Source organism: Vanessa cardui, chromosome 29 (assembly GCF_905220365.1).
Source record: "Vanessa cardui chromosome 29, ilVanCard2.1, whole genome shotgun sequence".
NCBI lineage: Eukaryota > Metazoa > Arthropoda > Insecta > Lepidoptera > Nymphalidae > Vanessa > Vanessa cardui.
This window is the reverse complement of record NC_061151.1, coordinates 4289600-4311949: the sequence shown is the minus strand read 5'-3', so window position 1 is coordinate 4311949 and position 22350 is coordinate 4289600. Positions and strand designations below refer to the sequence as shown.

The following is a 22350-nucleotide window of genomic DNA, read 5'->3' as shown; positions in this document are numbered from 1 at the left end:
AAAGATAAAGGCAGTGGCGGATTTACCAATAGGCTAAGTAGCCTAGGCAGATTTAGAGAGGCGGCAAATTTAGCCCAAATTTGTTATATTTCTGTTAGCATTTTTATTTTAATATGATCATATTTTATTGTTTTAATGTATTAAAGTATTATCCGCATAAATAATTCGATTTAAATAGTTGTTACAATTTGCGTTGATTGTCAACATTCGGTTTTGACTAAACTAAATTGTTTTTAAAATGGATCGAAACCGGATGTTGCTACAGTCGGAGGAGGGGCGTGTTAATATTAAATACTAGGAGTAAGCCTAGTGATGGTCATTCTTACTTTAATCGTCGAATTGGAAGGATCATGAACCACTTCAGGAGAGATAAAGTATTGATTGTGAGGAGAGTTTTTGTATTATTCCAACATATCTTACAGAAATTACTTGGTGGTAGGGCTTAGTGCAAGCCCGTCTGGGTAGGTACCACCCACTCATCAGTTATTCTACCGCCAAATAACAGTACGCAGTACTATTGTGTTCCGGTTTGAAGGGTGAGTGAGCCAGTGTAACTACAGGCACAAGGGACATAACAACTTATTTCCCAAGGTTGGTGGCGCATTGACGATTTAAGGATTAGTTAATATTTCTTACATCGTCATTGTCTATGGGTGATGGTGATCACTTACCATCAGGTGTCCCGTAAACTCGTCCGCCAACTAATACCATAAAAAAAATTAAAATAAAACTTATAATTATATGTATATACCTACACGTCTGTAATCCGTATACTCGTTACTACATAGGGGATTGGGAAAATAATCTAGTAACTGACAGAAATATCACCTTGTTTACAAATCATAAATGTTGCAAAAAAAGTAGGGTGGCAAAGATTTAAAAGCCTACTAGCCTACTAGCGGCAGATTTGTAAATCCGTCACTGGATATAGGATACAATCGTAAGATTGTTAAAAACGTCTTAAGTGTAACTGGTCATTTTTAAAGACCATTTATGTAGAGTAATAAATTAGTGCTTATTAATAACTAATTATTTCCTATTAATTATGGTGTACTAACCACCCGTCCCGGCTTCGCACGGATGCAATGCTGATACCAAATATACTACAGAATTTGTTTATTTATAACATCACATTAGATACTTCGAAAATTATCAGTGTTTCTGTACTATATTGACTTTGTATTATTTTCAAAAACCTTCCTCTCGAATCTCTAAATCTATTAAAAAAATCGCATCTAAATCCGTTGCGTAATGTTAAAGATCTAAGCATACATAGGGACAGACAGCGGTAAGCGACTTTGTTTTATACTATGTACTTAGTGATGATTCAGTACTAACCACCTGCCCTGGCTTCGCACGGGTGTAATGCTGATACCAAATATACCTACAGAATGTCTGTATAATACAACGTTAATCGCAAAAAAAAGTGTTTTATTAATAAGATCATATTACTCATAAAAAACCTCTTCTTGGATCACATCTATTTAATAAATTGCAACAAAATCAGTTGGTTATTTTTAAAGATCTAAGCAAATATACAGGGAAGGGACAGACAGACAGTTATTTTGGTATTGTATATATGCATTTGGGAAAAAGCGGTTACTTTAATATTACAAACAGACATACCAATTAATTATTTGTATAGTTACAGTAATGTAACGAAGTGCTAATCACCTACTTGAAAAAATATATATATTTGATTTGAACAATCTCTATTTAATTATTATCTTATAGAGCGAGCTATAATATGATTTGAGTGTATGTTACCGATCGTTATGACTTTTGCATATAATTGTCATTGCAAAAAGGACATAGACCAACATTAGATATAAACCAAATCACGCGCCCCCCTTCCCCCTTCCCATTTGACCCCGTTGAAGCTGCCAAGACAAGCAACAAACATATATGTTACTCTTTGACGACCTCAGTGGTTGAGTGGTGAGTACAACGGTTTTCATGGGTACGCCATTCCGAGGTCCCGGGTTCGATTCCCGGCCGAGTCGATGTAGATTATAATTAGTTTTCTATGTTGTCTTGGGTCTGGGTGTTTGTGGTATCGTTACTTCTGATTTTCCATAACACAAGTGCATCAGCTACTTACATTGGGATCGGAGTAATGTATGTGATGTCTCATATTTATTATTATTTGTTCTTAATTACAAAAACTGACCTGTTTTTTTCTCTGTGAGGGTATCTTCTTAGTTTCCGCTGCCGCTGATTCTTGTACCAATCTAAAAAGGAAATATTTACATTGTACAATTAATTAGTTAATACTAGCAGGACATCCCGACTTCGCACGAGTGGACATGAGTTTTTATTTATACTTTTTTGTTACTTTATTCCGACATGTTTAACAATTGTAGTTCTATTCCAACTTATTTACTCAAAAACCTTAATAAATTAAATACTTAAACCTTCCTTATGAATCCCTCTATCTATTAGTGAAAACCGCATGAAAATCCGCTCAGTAGTTTTAGAGTTTATCGCGATCATACAGACATACAAACACGGTCGCGGACTTTGTTTTCAAATATGTAGTGATTATTACAACAATAACAAACCCTAATAAGGACATGTGTGGATGCACGAAAACCGGTAAAAATGTAGCCGGTTGGTCCAGAACCGGTTGTAAAGAAAGAGACAGATAATAAATAAGGGCTATGTGAGAAAGGGTAGGGAAATGATAAGAAAAAAACTTGGCGCCGTTATGTCTCGACCACGTGTATTGTTTTAAAAATAACTTAAGTAATAATAAGCGGTGTCCAGGGCCGCATTGTGCATTTGATAACTGCTTAAGGGCCCCGCATCGGCTTGGGGCCTATAAAACTACAACAGCCTGTAAATTTCCCACAGCTGGGCCAAGGCCTCCTCTCCCCTTGAGGTTTTGGAACATATTCCAGCACACTGTACCAATGCGGGTTGGTGGAATACACATGTGGCAGAATTTCTATGAAATTAGTCACATTCCTCACGATGTTTTCCTTCACAACCGAACACGAGATGAATTATAAACACAAATAAACACATGATTATTCAGTTGTGCTTGCCTAGGTTTGAACCCGCAATCATCGGTTAAGATGTATGGGGCCTATAGATAGAGAAATAAGGCAAATCAAATAAAATGTCACTATACCAAATACTGGGTCAAATTGAAAAGAAAAACAAAGGATTATTTGGTACCCTGCTTTTGATTTTTTTCCTTTTTATCGAGTATTTATTCATCAACACTACATATTGTAAAACAAATTCCGCCGACCGCGTCTGTCTGTATATTCGTGATAAACTTTAAAACTACTGAACGGATTTTGATGCGGTTTTCACTAATAGACAGAGGGATTCATGAGAAAGGTTTAGGTATATAATTTATTAAGGTTTTTGTCTAAATAAGTTGAAATAGAAGGACAATTGTTAAACACGTTTGAAATACACAACATTGTGATATACAAAAATGTCTTATAGTAACGCAATATTATAAATTAATCTTTTTCACTTCGACGTGAGTAAAACTGCGGGTAATTGCTAGTTTAGAATAAATTTAGTTCATGAATATAAGAATATAAATAAATAAAAGGCCACGCCCTTCGATCCCTTAACACTGGTACTTTAACACATCCATTTTAAGAGTGCTAAAGGTTTTGGTAACTTATTGTTAATGATACTTTATGTAGGAAGACGTTGATAGACTTCTAGGTTGCAATGTCTGGTTAGTGAACTTTAGTGGACCAAAAAAGGTCTTATGTCAAACTTTCATGAGATATCAGCGTTGTGCAGATAAGGTGATATAGTCAACGTAATGGATTGGACACCTTAATGTCCGAAATTCCACAACTGCGCGATTTTTCAAACATTTTCTCTTGCCACTCTGTAGAGCCAGTCTTCGCCGGAGGTTTTTTACGGATACGACTTGGTAACCTTACAGAAAAGAGCGAACCTTACTTCCTTAACACGTTTAATGCGGAACGAGGTCTATTACGCCACGTATACACGTCCCTCGTGTGGCTAAGAAAAACATAGATTTCTTTGACGTGCAGAGGCTATAACGTCTATTTGATATATTATAGGAAAATGATATTTATATGATGCCCATTGACAATGCTGTGGTGTACCCACTTAATACGGAGTGTCTTTGACCATGTACAGCACTGAAGAAATAAATTCGATCACATTCCAGCATCACGTTCCATCGAATTTCAATAACAAACGTTACGGTGTCTTATAAGCCCCGTACTGCTATTATGATAGTTTTCATACTAGGTATTAAATGCACTGTACCGTAGGAATGGGACAAAGGAATAATAGATGCCGCAGCGAACGTGTTAAGGGCAGGCAACGCACCTGCAAGCCCCCCGGTGGTGGGGTGTGCAGATATCAATGAGCGGTGGTAACACTTTCCATCAGGTAAGCCTCCTGCTCGTTGCTTATAATTTAAAAAAGAGTTGTTTGGTAAAAAAGTCTTTAACATAATCACCTGTTTTCATCCTTATTGTTTGGATGTACATTTCTTTCTACTGTTTCACCGTCACCAACAGCGCCATCCGATATCTTCCTGTTGAATATATTACGGTCGCCTTCAGATATCTCCTCTCTTGATTCTAGTTTACCTGTAACATTATATATAGCTAATTATATCCATATATTTGAACAAGTTTAAGAGCTCAAAGGCTATTTGGCTTTGGTTTGAAGTTGGTTTTGACAAAAGGGTATCCAATGCCATTGACGTCGTAATAAACTTTAACCAAAATTTACATCGCCAATTCGTCACCAATCTTGGAAGCTAATGTTATATCCCTTGTGCTCCTATTTACACTGACTCACTAACTCTTCAGATCTGAACACAATACTAGAGATTGAAGTTTGGCGATAGGCTATATGATCCTGGGTTTGCCAACGCAAGACAATGTTGGAACACCAAGTAAATCAAAATGCATTGTCAAATTTTGGGTACGGCAATCTCAAGAGCCAAGAGCCTCATGCTAATTATCACGATCCATGGCTTTACGTGCTCTCCATAACACGAGAGTATAACACGACTAATGTTCAAACCGCGATCAGCTGTTATAATCCTGCCAAATAATGTAGTCCATTAATTGATTAACTGTAATTTTTTTATGGTATAGGTTGGCGGACGAGCATATGGGCCACCTGATGGTAAGTGGTCACCATCACCCATAGACAATGAAGCTGTAAGACTTACTATTCCTTTCATCGTCAATGTGCCACCAAACATGGGATCTAAGATTTTATGTCCCTTGTGCCTGTAGTTACACTGACTCACTCAGCCTCCAAACCGGAACACAACAATACTGAGTACTGTTATTTGGCGGTAGAATAACTGGTGAGTGGGTGGTACCTACCCAGACGGGCTTGCACAAAGCCCTACCACCAATTGGAATACTTCAGCGGTTTATTTTTCAGTATGGGTAATAACTAGGAAGAAATGATTTATATTACTTAATGTATGTTAAACAAGATTATATATGTTTATTCAAGCAATATTATGTTAAGTAGATATAGCACGTCCATTTACGTCTGTACGTTTGTTTTCTTTATTTGTTCAGGAGTTTACAGATTTGTTTAACAAGTCATCGTGAAGTATATATGTGGGTCATATACCAGCCTTGTATTTGGTGTATAACACTAGCTTTTCGACACGACTTTGTCCGGGTAAAATATTCTTTAATTCTAGTCCAATTTATACGACACATAAAAGCTTATTTGTGTTCATTAAAGTTGCACATAAAAAACTGAGATCCTATTAAAACTACTTCTCATAATATGCCTCGGTCAGCACGTAAAGCCATTGGATCTGAGCTTATTTTCTTTGTTCTTCCACAAAGAGATTGAGGATTGATATCCTATCCTTATACACTTACTTCCCTTATGCACGAAATCCCGGGTGATCTCTGGAAAATGAGGCATTAAGAAGGCAGTCTTGAGATTGACCGTTACGACAAAAAATCGGTTGTAACTGCATTTTTTAATTTCAGGTTTTTTATTACTTATTTTATAAATGAAGTTCTTCGTATTAATTATCGCCTAATGAAAGTAACGTTAATAACGTTCCTGATTATCTTTATCGATCCGTATATTGTAAGTTATGATCATATAGCTATATATCTATATATTCTAATAGAAGAAGCAAAAATAAACAAAAAAAATTTATACATGTAACTCTGCTATATGCACAAACAGATATCAATCGATATATTTATTTACAGTACAACACTACTCTAATGTTAAGAGCTTCGAAATTCAAAACCAAATTTCTCTGCGACCATAACGATTATCATAGACTATACAAGCTCTCGACCAATGAGATCGTTTCAATTAAATGTCAAAATAGTTTATTTGCTTTATTCCTTGTCTTGTGGTTGTATATAATGTTCTCAACTTACATTTCCATAACTATAATAAACTAGTTTAACTTACCATGATGTTGTTCGTATAGCTGTTTGAACGGCGCAAGCGCAGGGTCGAACTTGATCGCGTCTGGTAGCTCAACCCACACCTCGAGGCTGCCTGGTGTGACGTCACTGCACGACACCATAGAGTATACACTATTTCTGTCCTTTTTCTTCTTCATATTACTTATTTTTGTTAATATAGCTGCCATTATTTATTTTGTTGTCTGTACATTTCACTTTAATTGTAATTGTTTAGTGGTATTTTTTAATGGCTTGAAAAATCTATAGGATTTATTATGTGAAAGAGTGAGATAGACATATGATAAGAGAGGCAATTAAAATTTAATTAGAACGTTATTATAACTCTTTTTATTTCTTCTAGAGGCTTTACAGATAATAAAAATCACGGTTCACTTGACTTTAGTTGTTATATCAATAATCAAATTTATGTGGCTTTCTATATGATATTATAGTTACACATATATTAAAATATATAATTAATTTTAACATAGATAAAAGTTTATTTATTATTACATTTTTATTTATTTTATGTAGATTAAATAATATATTAAGTTTCTCTAATAAAAACTCGTTTTATTAGCCAAACTAACATTGGGTAACAAGTAACTCGAATCTCACCGCATATCACGATGAAATAGCAAGTGATTTACGACATTGACTGTAATCGTTATAATAATGTATAATCGTTATAACAGTGTATAATATTGCCCGGTAGATATGATATATATATACAATGAATAACTTATAACAATCGTTATAATCTGTGAATTTCCCAAAGCTAAGTCCATCTGTCCCCTTGACGAGGAGTTTCGGAACATATCCAATACCGCTTGGTGGAATATACATGTGGCAGAATTTCTATGAAATTAGACACATGCAAATTTCCTCCTGTCCGGGTGTTTTCCTTCACCGCCAAACTCGAGATGAATCATAAACACAAATTAGGCACATGAAAATTTAGTGGTCCTCGCCTGAGTTTGAACCTACAATCATCGGTTAAGATGCACGCGTTCTAACTACTGGGCCGTCTCGGCTCATACTCACTCGAATTTCCAATACTATTTAGTATAGTATGGGATAGCTAATCTCTGTGTCCAGAACAGATAGCCTTTGTTTATTAATGATTTTCATTATCTTAGGTTCCGTTGATAAATTAAGCTCTGTAAATATAACTGTCATGGTAAGTCTGTCTGTCTGGTATACAAGGTTATTTTTTTATCTGTGCGGGATAGCTGTCAAAATATTTAAGGAATATATAACGGTAGTGTCTGTTTAATTGTTTATGTAATAGTTAAATGACAAATATGTACATATATGGTACAAAACAATGTCGCTTACCGCTGTCTGTCATTATGTATGCTTGGATCTTTCAAATTACGCAACGGATTTTGATGCGGTTTTTTTTAGTAGATAGAGTGATTCGAGAGGAGGGTTTTTTTGTATATAAAACATGGACAATAAAGTAACAGCCTGTGAATTACCCACTGCTGAGCTAAGGCCTCCTCTCCCATTAAGGAGAGGGTTTGGAACACATTCCACCACGCTATTCCAGTGCAGGTTGGTGGAATGCACATTTGTCAAAATTTCAATGAAATTAAACACATGAAGGTTTTCTCACGATGTTTGCTCACTACCGAGCACGAGATGAATTATAAACACAAATTAAGTACATACACATATATAGTGGTTCTTGCATGGGTTTAAACCCGAAATCATCGATTAAGATGCACGCGTTCTAACCACTGGGCCATTTCGGCTCATCAAAACAATATAGTAAAGAAACACTGATAAAAGGTTTCTGGAGTAATGTCGTTAATAAACAAATTTTTTTGCTCTTACATTGCAAACGCTGGATGAACAGTGTTGTATGCCTCAAAAAAGGTCATTAAAAAAAGTACGCATTTGTGTATCTATGTCTTTCTCTTAGAGATTCAAAAGAACCATTTTTATTTGTAATGACATAAAATCTATGAACGGTGCAAGATTATGTAGCATATTTAGTATCAAATTGGTACCCGATTGAAGCCGGGTATATAACTCAGGTTTAAAGTTGCTGATGCAAGGTTACTACGAACTACGAGCGTGTTAGTAATATGTACATGTTTGGAATTCTGATAAGAATGAAAGTTGTATGACCCAAATGTTCACCATTGACAATATTTGATATAAAGATTATTATAACGGAAATTGTAAAACACAACTGTGCGTCTGTTTTTTTAAGGGGGGAGGGGTGTCGTTAAGAAAGGCCCTCGCTTTCTTTAAGCTTTAGCCTGGGTTCAGGTCGGCTTGGTATGGTTATAGGTTTTAGTATCGCAAAATTCTCAGTGACATATGTTGTTAAAAATAAATCTGGAATTTGGAAGTGCACACTCTCGTGCCTCGGAAATTTCATAAATTCTGCGTTTTAACTCTCTCCGGTGTGGGATTTTGCGTCTCATTGGGATTTGCGTGAGACAGTAGAAAATAAACTTGTATTTGTGAGCACACTTGTGCAACATTATATTTACTGTGTGGTTGGCTAGTGTTGCTATTGACAGCTGTGGATGTAATCGATCAGGACAAAATCGGGCCCTAAGGATTGCCAAGAAAACCCTACAGTATATCTATCAAAAAACAATACGAGAATACTTTAAGAATCGTGATTACTCTCACGTACAGTAGGAATCAGAAGTTGTTCTTACTACTATTAACCTCAAAGTTAATGAATGCCAGAGATTTTGTCATCAGTACAGGTCGTTTTAAATGGGTAGTTTGGTCTTAGACTCAGTTTCATACTCCTCGAATTATACTGGGAGGGGTGAGCAAAATTTTACAGAGACAAATACTTTTAGATCATACATGTAACTCCTTTCTATAAAAAATCATGAAGAATATGAAAATGCAACGGACTGATAGCTCCTAAGATCAGCGGAATCAATCGTACATACTATACTTCTTATATTTTAACTAACTCTGCTCGTGACTTTGGGCGTTTTTGTGTTTAAAAAAAAAGTAGTAGCTTCTCCTTATTAAGTCAGCTATCTGCCATTAAAAATCATGTCAGAATCTATCTAGCCGTTCCAGATATTAGCCGGAACAAACAGATAGACAGACAAAATAAAACAAATATTGTTTTGGTATATTTACCGTACGAAAAGCGATTATATTAATATTACAAACAGATACTCCAATTTTATGATATGCATAGATAATGGTGAAGTCTGCCTGACCGTTTTATGGCACATATAAATCTACCCATGTATACAAGCTAATCTCACTCTTATAATAATAAATAAATAAATAAATATGAGACAACATCACATGCATTACTCTGATCCCAATGTAAGTAGCTAAAGCACTTGTGTTATGGAAAATCAGATGTAACGACGGTACCACAAACACCCAGACCCAAGACAACATAGAAAACTAATGATAATCTAAATTGACTCGGCCGGGAATCGAACCCGGGACCTCGGAGTGGCGTACCCATGAAAGCCGGTGTACGCACCACTCGACCAAGGAGGTCGTCAAAACTCAACAGTACTGAAAATCCGATACAAATGGAAAACCAGATCGATCTGATACTTTTTTCTCTACACAAAACCCAGAAACTTCTTCAATGGCCTGAACCGGATATTGAAGCCAGGACCTCCGGAACTACACCTACGAAACCGTCAATTATATGAACTAATCATCACAATGTAATGTATCAGATACATTTATTACTAATGTTATCAATACTAGTTAAATGTAACATAAGATTGGCGAGCGTAGATAGTTTTGATAGTTTAATTTTGGACCTAACTGTTATGTCAATAGGGTTCATAATTGCATAAGCACGTTATTCTCAACAGATCATGTTACTAGCGCCATAGTAAATACGATATGGTATCGTACTTTCCAGCACATATATTTATGTATGTCGGTATGTATGCAAGTAGACACGTACAGATGAAATACAAATGTAAAGTAACATACAAGTTATTGCCTAGGAAATCGCTCGAGTTTTAAGGGTTGGTCATCACATGATATGCATTGTAGAAGAAGCCTAGAAGTATAGTAGCCTCTGTCCTTGAAGTTTGAGCTTCCTTCACGCCAAATTACATCGAATTCGGTTTAGTAGTTTGATCGCAAAAGACCATCAGAAGTTACTTTCGCATTTTTACAAACACCATGTAAATTTTCCACTGCAGGACTAATGTCTACTCTCCCTTTTAGAGGAGAAGTTACGAAGCATATTTCACCACGCTGTTATAATGCGGCTTGGTGGATACACATTTGGCAGAATTTCATTAAAATTTATCACATGCTGATTGATGATTTCCTCACGATTTTTAACTTCACCGCCGAGCACGAGATGAATTATATAACAAATGGAGCACAAGAAAACCCACAACCATCAGTTACTATGCACGCGTTCTAACTACTGGGCCATCTCGGCTTTTACTTTCGCGAATATAATATCAGTGTAGATAAAAATGCATACAACAACAACAACAACACCAGCCTGTAAATTCCCACTGCTGGGCTAAAGGCCTCCTCTCCCTTTGAGGAGAAGGTTTGGAACATATTCCACCACGCTGTTCCAATGCGAGTTGGTGGAATAAAAATGCATCTTAGGATATAATTTAATTAATAGCCTTTTATTGTATAATATCCTGGCAAACTGGATCTTCTATCGTTTACGGTCCAACCATTGAACCAAAGTCAAAGAGAATTGACATCAGTGGGCTATTTGACAATGCGAAAAATAAATTGTGAATTATTGTAATCAGTGTATATTATGAGTATAAAAATGGTTATTTACTAAGGAAAATTGAAAATAATACTCAATTTATTCAAAAATCCATGAATAAAAATTGCATGTTTTTGAAACGTTTGACACGTGACTCAAAACGCTCCTGGCCGGGCTTATGATGAAGTCACTTTCTTGTAAACTTTGCTTTTCTACTATATGTACCACAGATTAAAAAATAGGAAAGTGACGTCACCGACCCTATCGCGGCGCCATATTGTTCAAGTAGCGTTTTTGCGCGCTATTTAAATATGGAATTTTTAATATGATATTTTTCGGTAAATATGTACTAGAAAATAAAAAACACAACTTTTACTGGGTTCCTTAACTTCTGCTAAATAATAAAAAATGTATTTTAAAAATTAGTCAAATATCCTATTCTGCCATTCAAAAGATAGCTGGAATGAAATGGGACAGAAGGATATATACGGATATTTAAACCTAAAACTTGACTACCCTTCAAATCGAGCAAACTGGTGACAGTATATACAGACAGTTACAAATATAAGGTTAACAGCCTCGCTGACTGCACATAAAAGACCTAAGTATATTACGATACAACTTAGATGTAGCATCGGCAAAATTCGTAAAACCGATCACACCCGAATTGAGTACGCTATCCCAAATTATCAACATTTATTTCTCATGCGAATATGATCTTTACACAAACGTAATAACTTGTAATATTATATGACCTAATATATTCGTCAATTTGACGCGTCGATTTACATGCACTTGCTTTCTCTGACGCGTGAATCTATAGCGACGAATAGCGTCGAATGGCGCGATAGGGAGCTATTTCTATTGGTTGTGTAAATCGGCATTAATCGGTTTTAATTTCATTCCATTGCATTTTCCGACGCTACATCTAATTTGTGTCCTACTATACATAAGTTGAAAGTAAATGATATTATAATGATATAATAATTATTATAAAAAAAGGCATAGAGTTAATACCTGCTGACTTCCAAGCAGGATATATTAATTTAAATAAATGTATTAACTGACATGACTGTATTTTTTTAAATGTTAAAAAGAGTAACTAGCCAGAGTTTCTTGCCGGTTCTCGGTAGAATCTACTTTCCGAACCGGTGGTAGCTTCACTTAATTGTAAAATGACGATTCAAAAGTGTTTGTAAAAGCCTACTTGAATAAAGTTTATTTTGATTTGATTTGATGTAATATAATCTGTTGGACTTCAGATCGCAATTGTGCATCCTTTTCGAAGAGCACGCATTCAAATCAGCGTTGAATTTTTAATAGCTAGACTTGTGTTTATTATTCGTTTCGAGCTCTGAGAATGAAGAAAACATTGCGAAAACTGCATCTTTTCAACCAACTTCAAAAAGGAGGAGGTTATCAATTCGTCTGTATTTTTATATACTAAGGTTAATACACTAAGGCTAGTATAAAACGCATGCCAGAAATTTTGATTACACGAACTTATTATTTTGATGTCCACTAATCCTAACCAAAAAAATATTTAGATTAACCTATTTTAAAAAAGTAGTTACTAAGAGCTTTGTGTATGAGCAAACTAGTAGCCGACTGCAGCTTCGCTTGCGTTTAAGGGTATTGGTTGTCATTACAGCCAATAAAGTAGCCGCTATCCTTTCTTAGAGTTCAAGTTTGTACCCTACCACTTGGTGGTAGGGCCTTGTGCAAGCCCGCCTAGTTAGGTACCACCAACTCCTCAGATATTCTACCGCTAAACAACAGTACGCAGTATTGCTGTGTTCCGGTTTGAAGGGTGAGTGAGCTAGTGTAACTACAGGCACAAGGGACATATCATCTTAGTTCCCAAGGTTGGTGGCGCATTGACAATGTAAGGAATAGTTACTATTTCTTACAGCTATTGTCTATGGGTGATGGTGACCATTTACCATCAGGTGGCCCATATGCTCGTCCGCCAACCTATTCCATAAAAAGAAAAGTTTGGTCATACCAAATTTCATCAAATTCTGTTGATTATGAAAGAGCAACATACAGACAGACAGGGTTCCTTTCACATTTATAATATTAATAAAAATTTGTTCAAGATAGGTCCAAAAATTTTCAATTGCTATATATTTATAGATAGATTTCAGCCACGGCTTCTCGACCTGTTAGAGTTGTAGAGTTGTCATTTATAGGTTTTAGGTATTATAAAGTAGCCATGACATTCTTTGCGGTTCAAGATTGCCTAAAAACGCATTTCATGAAATTGGGTTCAATGATTTAACCGTGAAACTAAAACAGAAAGACAAAGAGAGAGTTACTTTCGCATTTATAATATTATTATAGACGCATTTATTTATTTTCTCAGATAATTAATAAAAATCGATTTTATTTTGAATAATTTAAAACGCTTTTCGTCATAATATAGCGAAATGTTAAGAAATACAACAAAACAATTCAACTTTATAGACGAGTTCAATGTACTTTCCTAACCAGTTAATACTGGTCGAAACCGGTTACAACCAGATGCTTCAATAAATTCAAGCAAAAATAATACCTTTGCCTATGTCAATAAAATACAAATTTCAGTGTGGTTTTGTACGGATTAAGGTGCAAACGAAATAAGTTATTATTTATAAAGGTTTAAGGATTAATATCCTTTGAATAAACATTAATGTATTACGCCTTTGTTTAACAGAAACTGTATTTTAGCACGATACGAATGTTAGTTGCAAGTCTGCATAATATTTTGGATAAATTTGTATTATAACCTATAATGCTTTGATTCTATTTATGCTATTTTTAGTTTTGCTTGTTTGTTTAAAGCCTTAATATTCTTATAGAGTTAGTTCTATATAGTTATTTTAAGGTAAGGTGAATAATGCATAATCTTAAAATCGTGCGTCTTAGCACATAAAATGTTATTACTATAAATTTGGATCTTAAGTTTGATTTAAAACGTCAACTATCACTAAGAAATGATTTTTGGGAGGGGGAAAAGGATTTTTATTATTTGCTAAGGAAACAAATAGTTTTAACAATAACTAAATAAATATATGTATTTATAATCTATACATTTGATAAAATCCTCCTGTTGAGTTCCTGTTTGTATGTATGCACGGTAGATATATCAAAATATATGTTTGGTGCTATTTTTGCCTGTCTGTCTGTTTGTTCCGGATATACATATATACTACTAGCGGTCGCCCGCGGCTTCGCCCGCGTAGATAACGGTTCATAATCAGTCTTGTAATATCCCTACTGCTGAGGCACGGTCACATTTGAAGAACTACTGCAACCGGCGCTTGGATCTATTGTGATAAACCTCAAATTCGTGATCACAACACCTCAGCCAGACCAACATCAGCCACGAATCTGATGAGGTTCTTAGGGTCGGAGGCCATTATGCCCTCTAATGATCGGAGTTAGAACATTTTATAGTTCTATCTTTTATAGTTTAGGCATCATACGCAAAAAATCAACTTTTCTGGTAGATTTTTTCCTTTTTTGTGCGAAAAACCCAAAATATCTTACGGAACCCTATTTTTTTTTCAAATAAAATTTAGCCTATGTTATGCGGGATTAATTTAGCTTTCGAATGGTGAAAGATTTTTTAAAATCGGTCCAGTAGTTTTTGAGCCAATTCATTACAACCAAACAAACAAAGTTTTCCTCTTTATAATATTAGTGTAGATATATTTAAAATTAATTTAAAATAATACGTTTGCTTTTACAAGTACTTTTGAATCGTCATTACAACTATAATACGTGAAGCTACTACCGATTCGGAAAGCAGATTCTACCGAGAAGTACTTAGAAAAAAGTCAGCAATTACTCGTTTTCAACATTTAAATACAGTCATTTAGTTAAATACATTTGTATATTTATGTAATATATCCGGCCTGGAAGTCAAGAAGTATTAATTCCACGCATTTTTATCGTCTATATAATTATTGTATAGAATACGACCTTCCTTACCAATGTTTTTTTTTAACAAATGTTTCGAATTCATGAAATGGCAAAATTACAAAAGTCTGCGGAATTTTACCTGTTGACTTCAGCAGCAGATTATATCAATTTAAATTAAGTATTAACTAACATAACTTTGTATTTTTTAAATGTTGAAAAAGAGTAACTACTGAGTTTCTTGCCGGTTCTTCTCGGTAGAATCTACTTTTCGAACCGGTGGTAGCTTCACTTAATTGTTAAATGACGATTCAAAAGTGCTTGTAAAAGCCTGCTTGAATTAAGTTTATTTTGATATTGAATTTCATTATAGAAACGGAAATACCTTGCCCCTAGACGGAAAATTTGTGGCTTATTGAAAAGCCTAGTAGTAACAAGATATATCAACTGGTAAATATCTAGATAGACTGTTTTAAATAGCATTTATGAGGGATGCACGAGCTCTTAAGCACTCAAGCCGTGTACTGTATCGATTAAAGATACGTCTCAGATAAGATAAATAAAAACCGGTTTTTTCCAGAAAAACATGTCAAGCAATCTTTGATATAAACACTTGAAATGTCACTGATACAGATCCAGATATAGTTATCGAAAATAAGTACTGGATCTACATAAGTGTTGTTGTTATACTGTCTTCCGCTTTTAATGAAAATTTGTAAAGAAACCTGTAATTTATTGTTTTAATCTTCACGCTTGACAAATTATGTAAACTGTTTCTCATTAGATATTTATATCGGAATGTCGGTGTATATAAGTAGATAGTAAATGAGCCAAGATGGTCGAGTGGTTAGAACGCGTGCATCTTAACCGATGTTTGCGGGTTCAAACCTAAGAAAGCACCACTGAATATTCACATGCGTTTATAATTCATCTCTTGCTCAGCGGTGAAGGAAAGCATCGTGACCAACCTGCATTGGGACAAAGTGGTGAAATATGTTTCAAACCTCCTCAAAGGGAGAGTAGGGCTCAGACCAGCAGTGGGGAATTTACAGGCTGTTGTCAAAAATCAAAATCAAAATAAACTTTTTTCAAGTGGGCTTTTACAAGCACTTTTGAATCGTCATTTAACAATTAAGTGAAGCAACCACCGGTACGGAAAGTAGATCCTACCGAGAAGAACCGGCAAGAAACTCAGTAGTTACTCTTTTTCAACATTTAAAAAATACAATCATATTAGTTAAATACAATTACATATGTATGTAATGTATTCTGCCTGGAAGTCAACAGGTATTAATTACAAGCTTATAATACTTTTCTTGAAATTAATTAGATTAATCGAGTCAATATATTAAATGTTAATTAAATAATGTATATAAGTTGATAGTTACATTTCATGTAACTTAGATAGTCTGGTAAATTATGTGGTGACCACCGGCCAAACATGAAACCATTAAGAAATATTAACCATTCCTTACATCGCCAATGAACCGACCTTGGGAACTGAGATATGATGCCTCGTGCCTTAGTTACACTGTTTTTTTCTTACAAACCAGAACATAACAAACTATACTTTTTCTAATGTTATAAATGTATATGAAGGTATCTCTGTCTGTCAGTCTATCGTCTGTGTCTTTCCCTACCAAACCGCTGAACCGAATTTGATGAAATTTGGTATGAAGCAAATTTGAACTCCAAAGAAGGACATAGGCTTTTTTGCCCAACACATGACAACCAACACCCTAAAACCCGAGCGCGGCCGTGGCCGACAGGTAGTATCAAACTGTCGGACGGCACAATACCTTATGAGTATATATAGGTACCTGGACTTGTACAAAGCCATAACCCCTAAACTACTTTCAATATCCATGATTACAACTGTTTTTTTTTTCAGAAATTTCTCTTTCCCTACTAAACCGCTGAACCGAATTTGATGAAATTTGGTATAAAGCAAATTTAAACTCCAAGGAGGAACATAGGCTCTTTTTTTTGCCTAGCACACGATAATAATCCCCTATAAGGCGAGTGAAACCGCGGGCGACTCTAGTATCAAGTATTGCTGTCTGAAGGCCGAATATCATTTGTGTATGTAGTATCCAGAGGGGTTACACCAAGCCTTACCTAAACTACTTTCGATTTCCATAATTACAACTGTTTATTTTTTCAGTAACTGTTTCGAAATAACTTTATCTTGAAACACTCATGTTCTCTTGACTTTACTACTAAGATTAAGTATTTGAATCTCTTTGATGAAACCGATTTCAATTCGATTTTTAAAAATTATTAGTTCTATTTTTAAAAATTATTTCAGTTAATTAAAACACTATACAGCAGTACAATTACGATCGTATTACTGTTGTCTTGACACCGTAAACATAATTAGACTCTTCCGGTAATTACTTAAACGGTCGAGTATAATGTATTCGCAGGTATCATATTAATAATTTCACTGTAAGAAGTATATTAAAATTGTAAATAAACATTTTTGACACGAAAGACTTTTGCACATGTCTTCAACGGTAGCAAGTATTGGATACATGAAATAAGAATAAACTTGTAAACCCTACTTTCCGTTTGCATACGGTACTGAGAACGTTTTTAGGAAATGGTATACGCATATATAATAAGATACCGGGAAATATAATCAATTTACTATTTACTAAATTAAAAATATATATTTTAAGACTGAAGTAAATAACTATTATTATTCATTCAAATACTTTTTGGAAAAAAAAGCGTTTGGATTTAGGACACCAATTTTTGTAAAGAATGGCATTGTAAATCTATTTATTTGAAAAGAGAAACAATGCGAGTTTCTTGTCGTTTCTTCTCACTGGCTGCTTTCCGAAATGATGGCCGTATTTAAATATTGACGAATCAAAAACGTTTGATTGTGAAGTTTAATTGAATAAAATTGATTTGATTTCATTTAGGCAGATTGGACAGCAATGATTTGTTTGTGTATGTGTCATTTCGGAATAGATACTCCATAATTTTACTGAACCATACCAAGACATAGCCAATACTACAATGTATTTTGCTTTAGAGTAAAGTATAGGTCACCTCCTACATATGTCTAATGTAAGTAAAATAAATTTGTCAATCAGTGTAATTGATATGGTATCTATTTAGTTTACCGTGCCAGGACAAAGCTAATATATTGTTTTTAAGACAAATAATATATATGAATATAGAGAAAAATAATGCGTTAAATTGCATACATATTTCACGCTATACAATAATTCGACAGTTTACAATCTCACGAGATAGATTGTTATCTAACGATGTTTGTAATCTCATCTCGACTGTCTACAGATATTTTTGCTGTAATAAATATTGAGCAACCATTATATTATTTGTGTGATTAATGGCATGGACAGTATTTGCACATTGCAGCGTAAATAAAAACCTAGGTATACTCTGTATTACATCAGCTCTCTGAAATCTGCCAGTGAAAGTCCCGTCAAAATCAGACCAGCCGTTCTAGGGATTAGCCGGAACGAACAAATGGACAGTCAAAAATTGAAAAACTGTTATTTTGGTACATGTGCCGTGTATATACATACATACACCAACCCGCATTGGAATATGTTCCAAGCCTTCTTCTCAAAGGGATCCTCTCCCTTAACCCAGCAGTGGGAAATTTATAGGCTGTTGTTGTGTTTGTTGTTGTTGTTGTTGTCTAAACCTAGAGTCCTAGTTCCAAGCAAGAGAACGTTACTGGATTCGACAAACTGTATCTAAGCAGGAGTTAAGAAATTGATAGTTTACAATCTCGGGCGCTGGAAAGCACGTAGCTGTTCAAGTATATAGATTACATCTGTTTTGCAATTGATTGTTTGTGAAACCATGGAAATTCAGGCAGGATGACTTCATCTACACGTCCAAGTTGTGATCACCCAGAATTTGTTATGTGTTTACGTAACAACATGACCTGTTTTTATGTACAATTAACGACTCAGAAATGTATTTTTTTTTGGATAATTGGTATATATGCTAATTGTTAAACTCATATGGACAAACGCCATTTTTTATTTCAATATTGCAAAGGTGTTAAACAGTTAGTATACTTTAATGACTCAATTCTAATGAGGGAACAGACTCAATTCTGAAGGATTTTGTATAATTGATGAGAATCATGTCTTAGGGCTTCCAAGCGTACTTATCTATTTTTTCATGTGCTTAATTTGTGTTTATAATTCATCTCGTGCTCGGCTGTGAGGGCCAACATAATGAAGGAACCTCCATGTGTCTAATGTCAATGATATACCACCACATGTTAATCCACCAACTCACATTAAAGCAATGTGATGGAATATGCCCCTAACCTTCTCCAAATCAACAGACTGTTACCATTCTATATAATTAAGTGCTTGCGTTGTTTCATTTGACCGTAACGCTTGATTTTATAATGAATTGTGCTAAAGTGTGTTTTCCGCTATGAATTCTATTTTTAGATTATTGTAGGGTCGTTTATTACTTGTTAACCTAACTGCGCTTTAGAACTGAAGTACTTCAGCGCTAACGTAACGTGTAATTTTTACCTGTCAACATTGATCATTGGTAATCAAAATTGAAAATATTTATGTTAAAAAAAACTAAAGAATTTTTCAATCGTTTATGTTTAAATACTATCAGCGTTTCGATAAGCAATCTCTAGAGAGTGGAAACAGCAAGAAGCTCGCATAGTTGCTCTTTTCAAATAAACAGTACATAAAGCTGTTATTTTTACAAAAAAATATTTTATGTTTCTCTTGTTCCTCTAATCTATACTAATATTATAAATGTGAAAGTAGTTCTTTCTCTCGCTCCTTCACAATCAAATTTCTGAAGCGAATTCTGTGAAATTTGTTATAAAGCAAACTTGAACTCTAAGGAAGAACGTAGGTTACTTTTTTTTGCCTAACACGTAACAATCTACCTCAAAAACGTTAGCGAAGCCACGAACAACAACTTGTCTATTAGAACATCTACTAATATATTGAGGAGCAAAAATATATGTGAGTGACACCTAAAGCCTTTGATGTAGGTACATGGAACGTAAGTTTACAGCAATATTGATTACAGTTGGTCACATCTTTGATAAATAGGTATAACATTACTTTACCTAGAATGGTGATCATTTTAGAGATTTTTAAAGTGATGTCTATAGATAATAAACTAGCTAGTGATGTCGTAAATAAACAATTTTTTTGCGATCCCTACGAAGTAGACACAAATAATGTAGCACAGTATTGATATATCAATGTTAGATATCTATCTCTTAGGGATAACCCCAAATAACCATTTTATCCTTAAAATTTTACGATAAATAATGTGTAATTTATGAAGCGATTTTAAGCAATACAGCAATAATCTTTATCTAATTAATTACCTTATATACATTGTGCATTTAATATAGACCAACATCTAAATGAATATTTTCGAACATACGGCAAAGCTGTGAACGTTGTAATATATTCTGTAGAATAAGCATTGCACCCGTGCGAAGCCGTGCCGGGTCGCTAGATATACATATATAATATTAGAATATATATGTAAACATACATGTAATTAACTGGTAAATTTTGCTCAAGGTCAGCCACTCGCAAAATTATACTTATCATTGTACGGACGTACACAGAATTTGAAGTCAAAATTACGCTATTACAATAATGATTATCTAACCAAATGTATATTAAAAAATGCGTTGATGTAATCGAGACTAATGTATTTTTAAACGAGTACATTTACATATAATCCGTAAGAGATGTTATTATATTTAATTAATCCCAAAACAGTTTGTATAACAATTTTTTTTTATAAATACTAAAAAAAAGCTAAGGACGCTTTCTTGGTTCAAGCTTGCAACAGCCTGTAAATTACCCACTGCTGGGACAAGGACCCCTCTCTCTTTTGGGGAGAAGGATTGGAAGATATTCCAATGAAATGAAATTAGACACATGCAGGTTTCCTCACGATATTTTCCTTCGCCGCCTAGCACGAGATGAATTATAAACACTAATTAACACATGAATATTCAGTGGGCCTCAGTTTGAAACCGCAATCATCGGTTAAGATGCACGCGTTCTAACTCGTTAATTTCATCAAATTCAGACCGGAGGTTTATGCATATAAGCGTAACAAACAATAAAAATAGAGATTCACAGACAGTCTATCTGTCTCTCTTGCTTATAACAACACTAGTATAGATTAAACAAACTTGAAAAAAAACTTTGAGAAGATTTAACTAAACAGAGTGGCTGTATTAGGTGAAATACTTAACAAAAATTTGTTTTCCGTGTTTGACTACAATAATAAGTAGTTTATATAAAAGTACTTTTATTGTAGTCTATTTCAATGGTTCAAACCCAGGCAAGCACCAGTAAATATTCATATGCTTAATTTGTGTTTATAATTCATCTCGTGCTCGGCGGTGAAGGAAAACATCGAGAGAGGAGGCCTTAGCCTTAGTAGAAAATTTACAGGTTGTTACTTTACTTTTCTTTAGATTTAAATAATTTATGTATATAATACATTATATTATACATATAATAACATTGACGTGTCTGTTTGATTAATATTAAAATAATCGCTTGTTACTAAATGCAAGTATGGGTATACAATTTTTTTTACAATTTATGTCTGTCTGTTTGTTCCGGCTAATCTTAGGGATAGATGGACCGATTATGAATGGCAGGCTGATTTAATAAGGAGTAACTTAAACTGATAAATAACTCAAACTTAAAAAACACACATTATTAATTATATATCTAGCTTTTCAAAACTTCCGATAGCGAGTTATTGACGTACATTTTATCCCGAAATAACCTCGTCCACTGACACGATAAGTTCAAGGTCAAAGTTGTTTATTTATCTTTACTACAGCTCGAGGAGGCTTTGTTGAGGTATACTCTATTTCTACCATAGGAGAAAAGCAAATAAACTTGACAGCAAATCGAGGCGATGTCATTGGTCGAGAGCTTGATTAATCTATGATATTCACTATGGATATGGGAAAACATGGCGTTTTAAACGTCAACAACAACAACAACAGCCTGTAAATTCCCACTGCTGGGCTAAAGGCCTCCTCTCCCTTTGAGGAGAAGGTTTGGAATGTTAAAACGTCAACGAAACTCTTATCGCAATTTTGGAAGTAGAATTAAAGTGGATATAAGTAGTTATGTGTAATAGTGTTGTATTATAAATAAAGATATATTAATAATTAACTCTTAGTAGTCCACAATGTATCTGAGTTATTAGTAAATCGTATGAAATGCGTATATATCTAAAGTTTTTATATCTATATTCCTACTTCGATTGGAATAGGCT

At 34.5% G+C, this 22350-nt stretch overlaps 1 protein-coding gene across 1 annotated transcript in view; it reads right to left on the bottom strand.

Annotated features, from left to right (window-relative positions):
• Nucleotides 1-22350, bottom strand: part of LOC124542017 (P protein-like) — a 70369-nt gene that overhangs the window by 24123 nt on the left and 23896 nt on the right. The window contains exons 3-5 of the mRNA XM_047119973.1: nucleotides 6430-6533; nucleotides 4469-4601; nucleotides 2171-2231 (exon numbers count right to left, since the gene is read on the bottom strand). Coding sequence (XP_046975929.1) covers nucleotides 2171-2231; nucleotides 4469-4601; nucleotides 6430-6533 — 298 coding nt within the window. The remainder of the gene's footprint in view (nucleotides 1-2170; nucleotides 2232-4468; nucleotides 4602-6429; nucleotides 6534-22350) is intronic.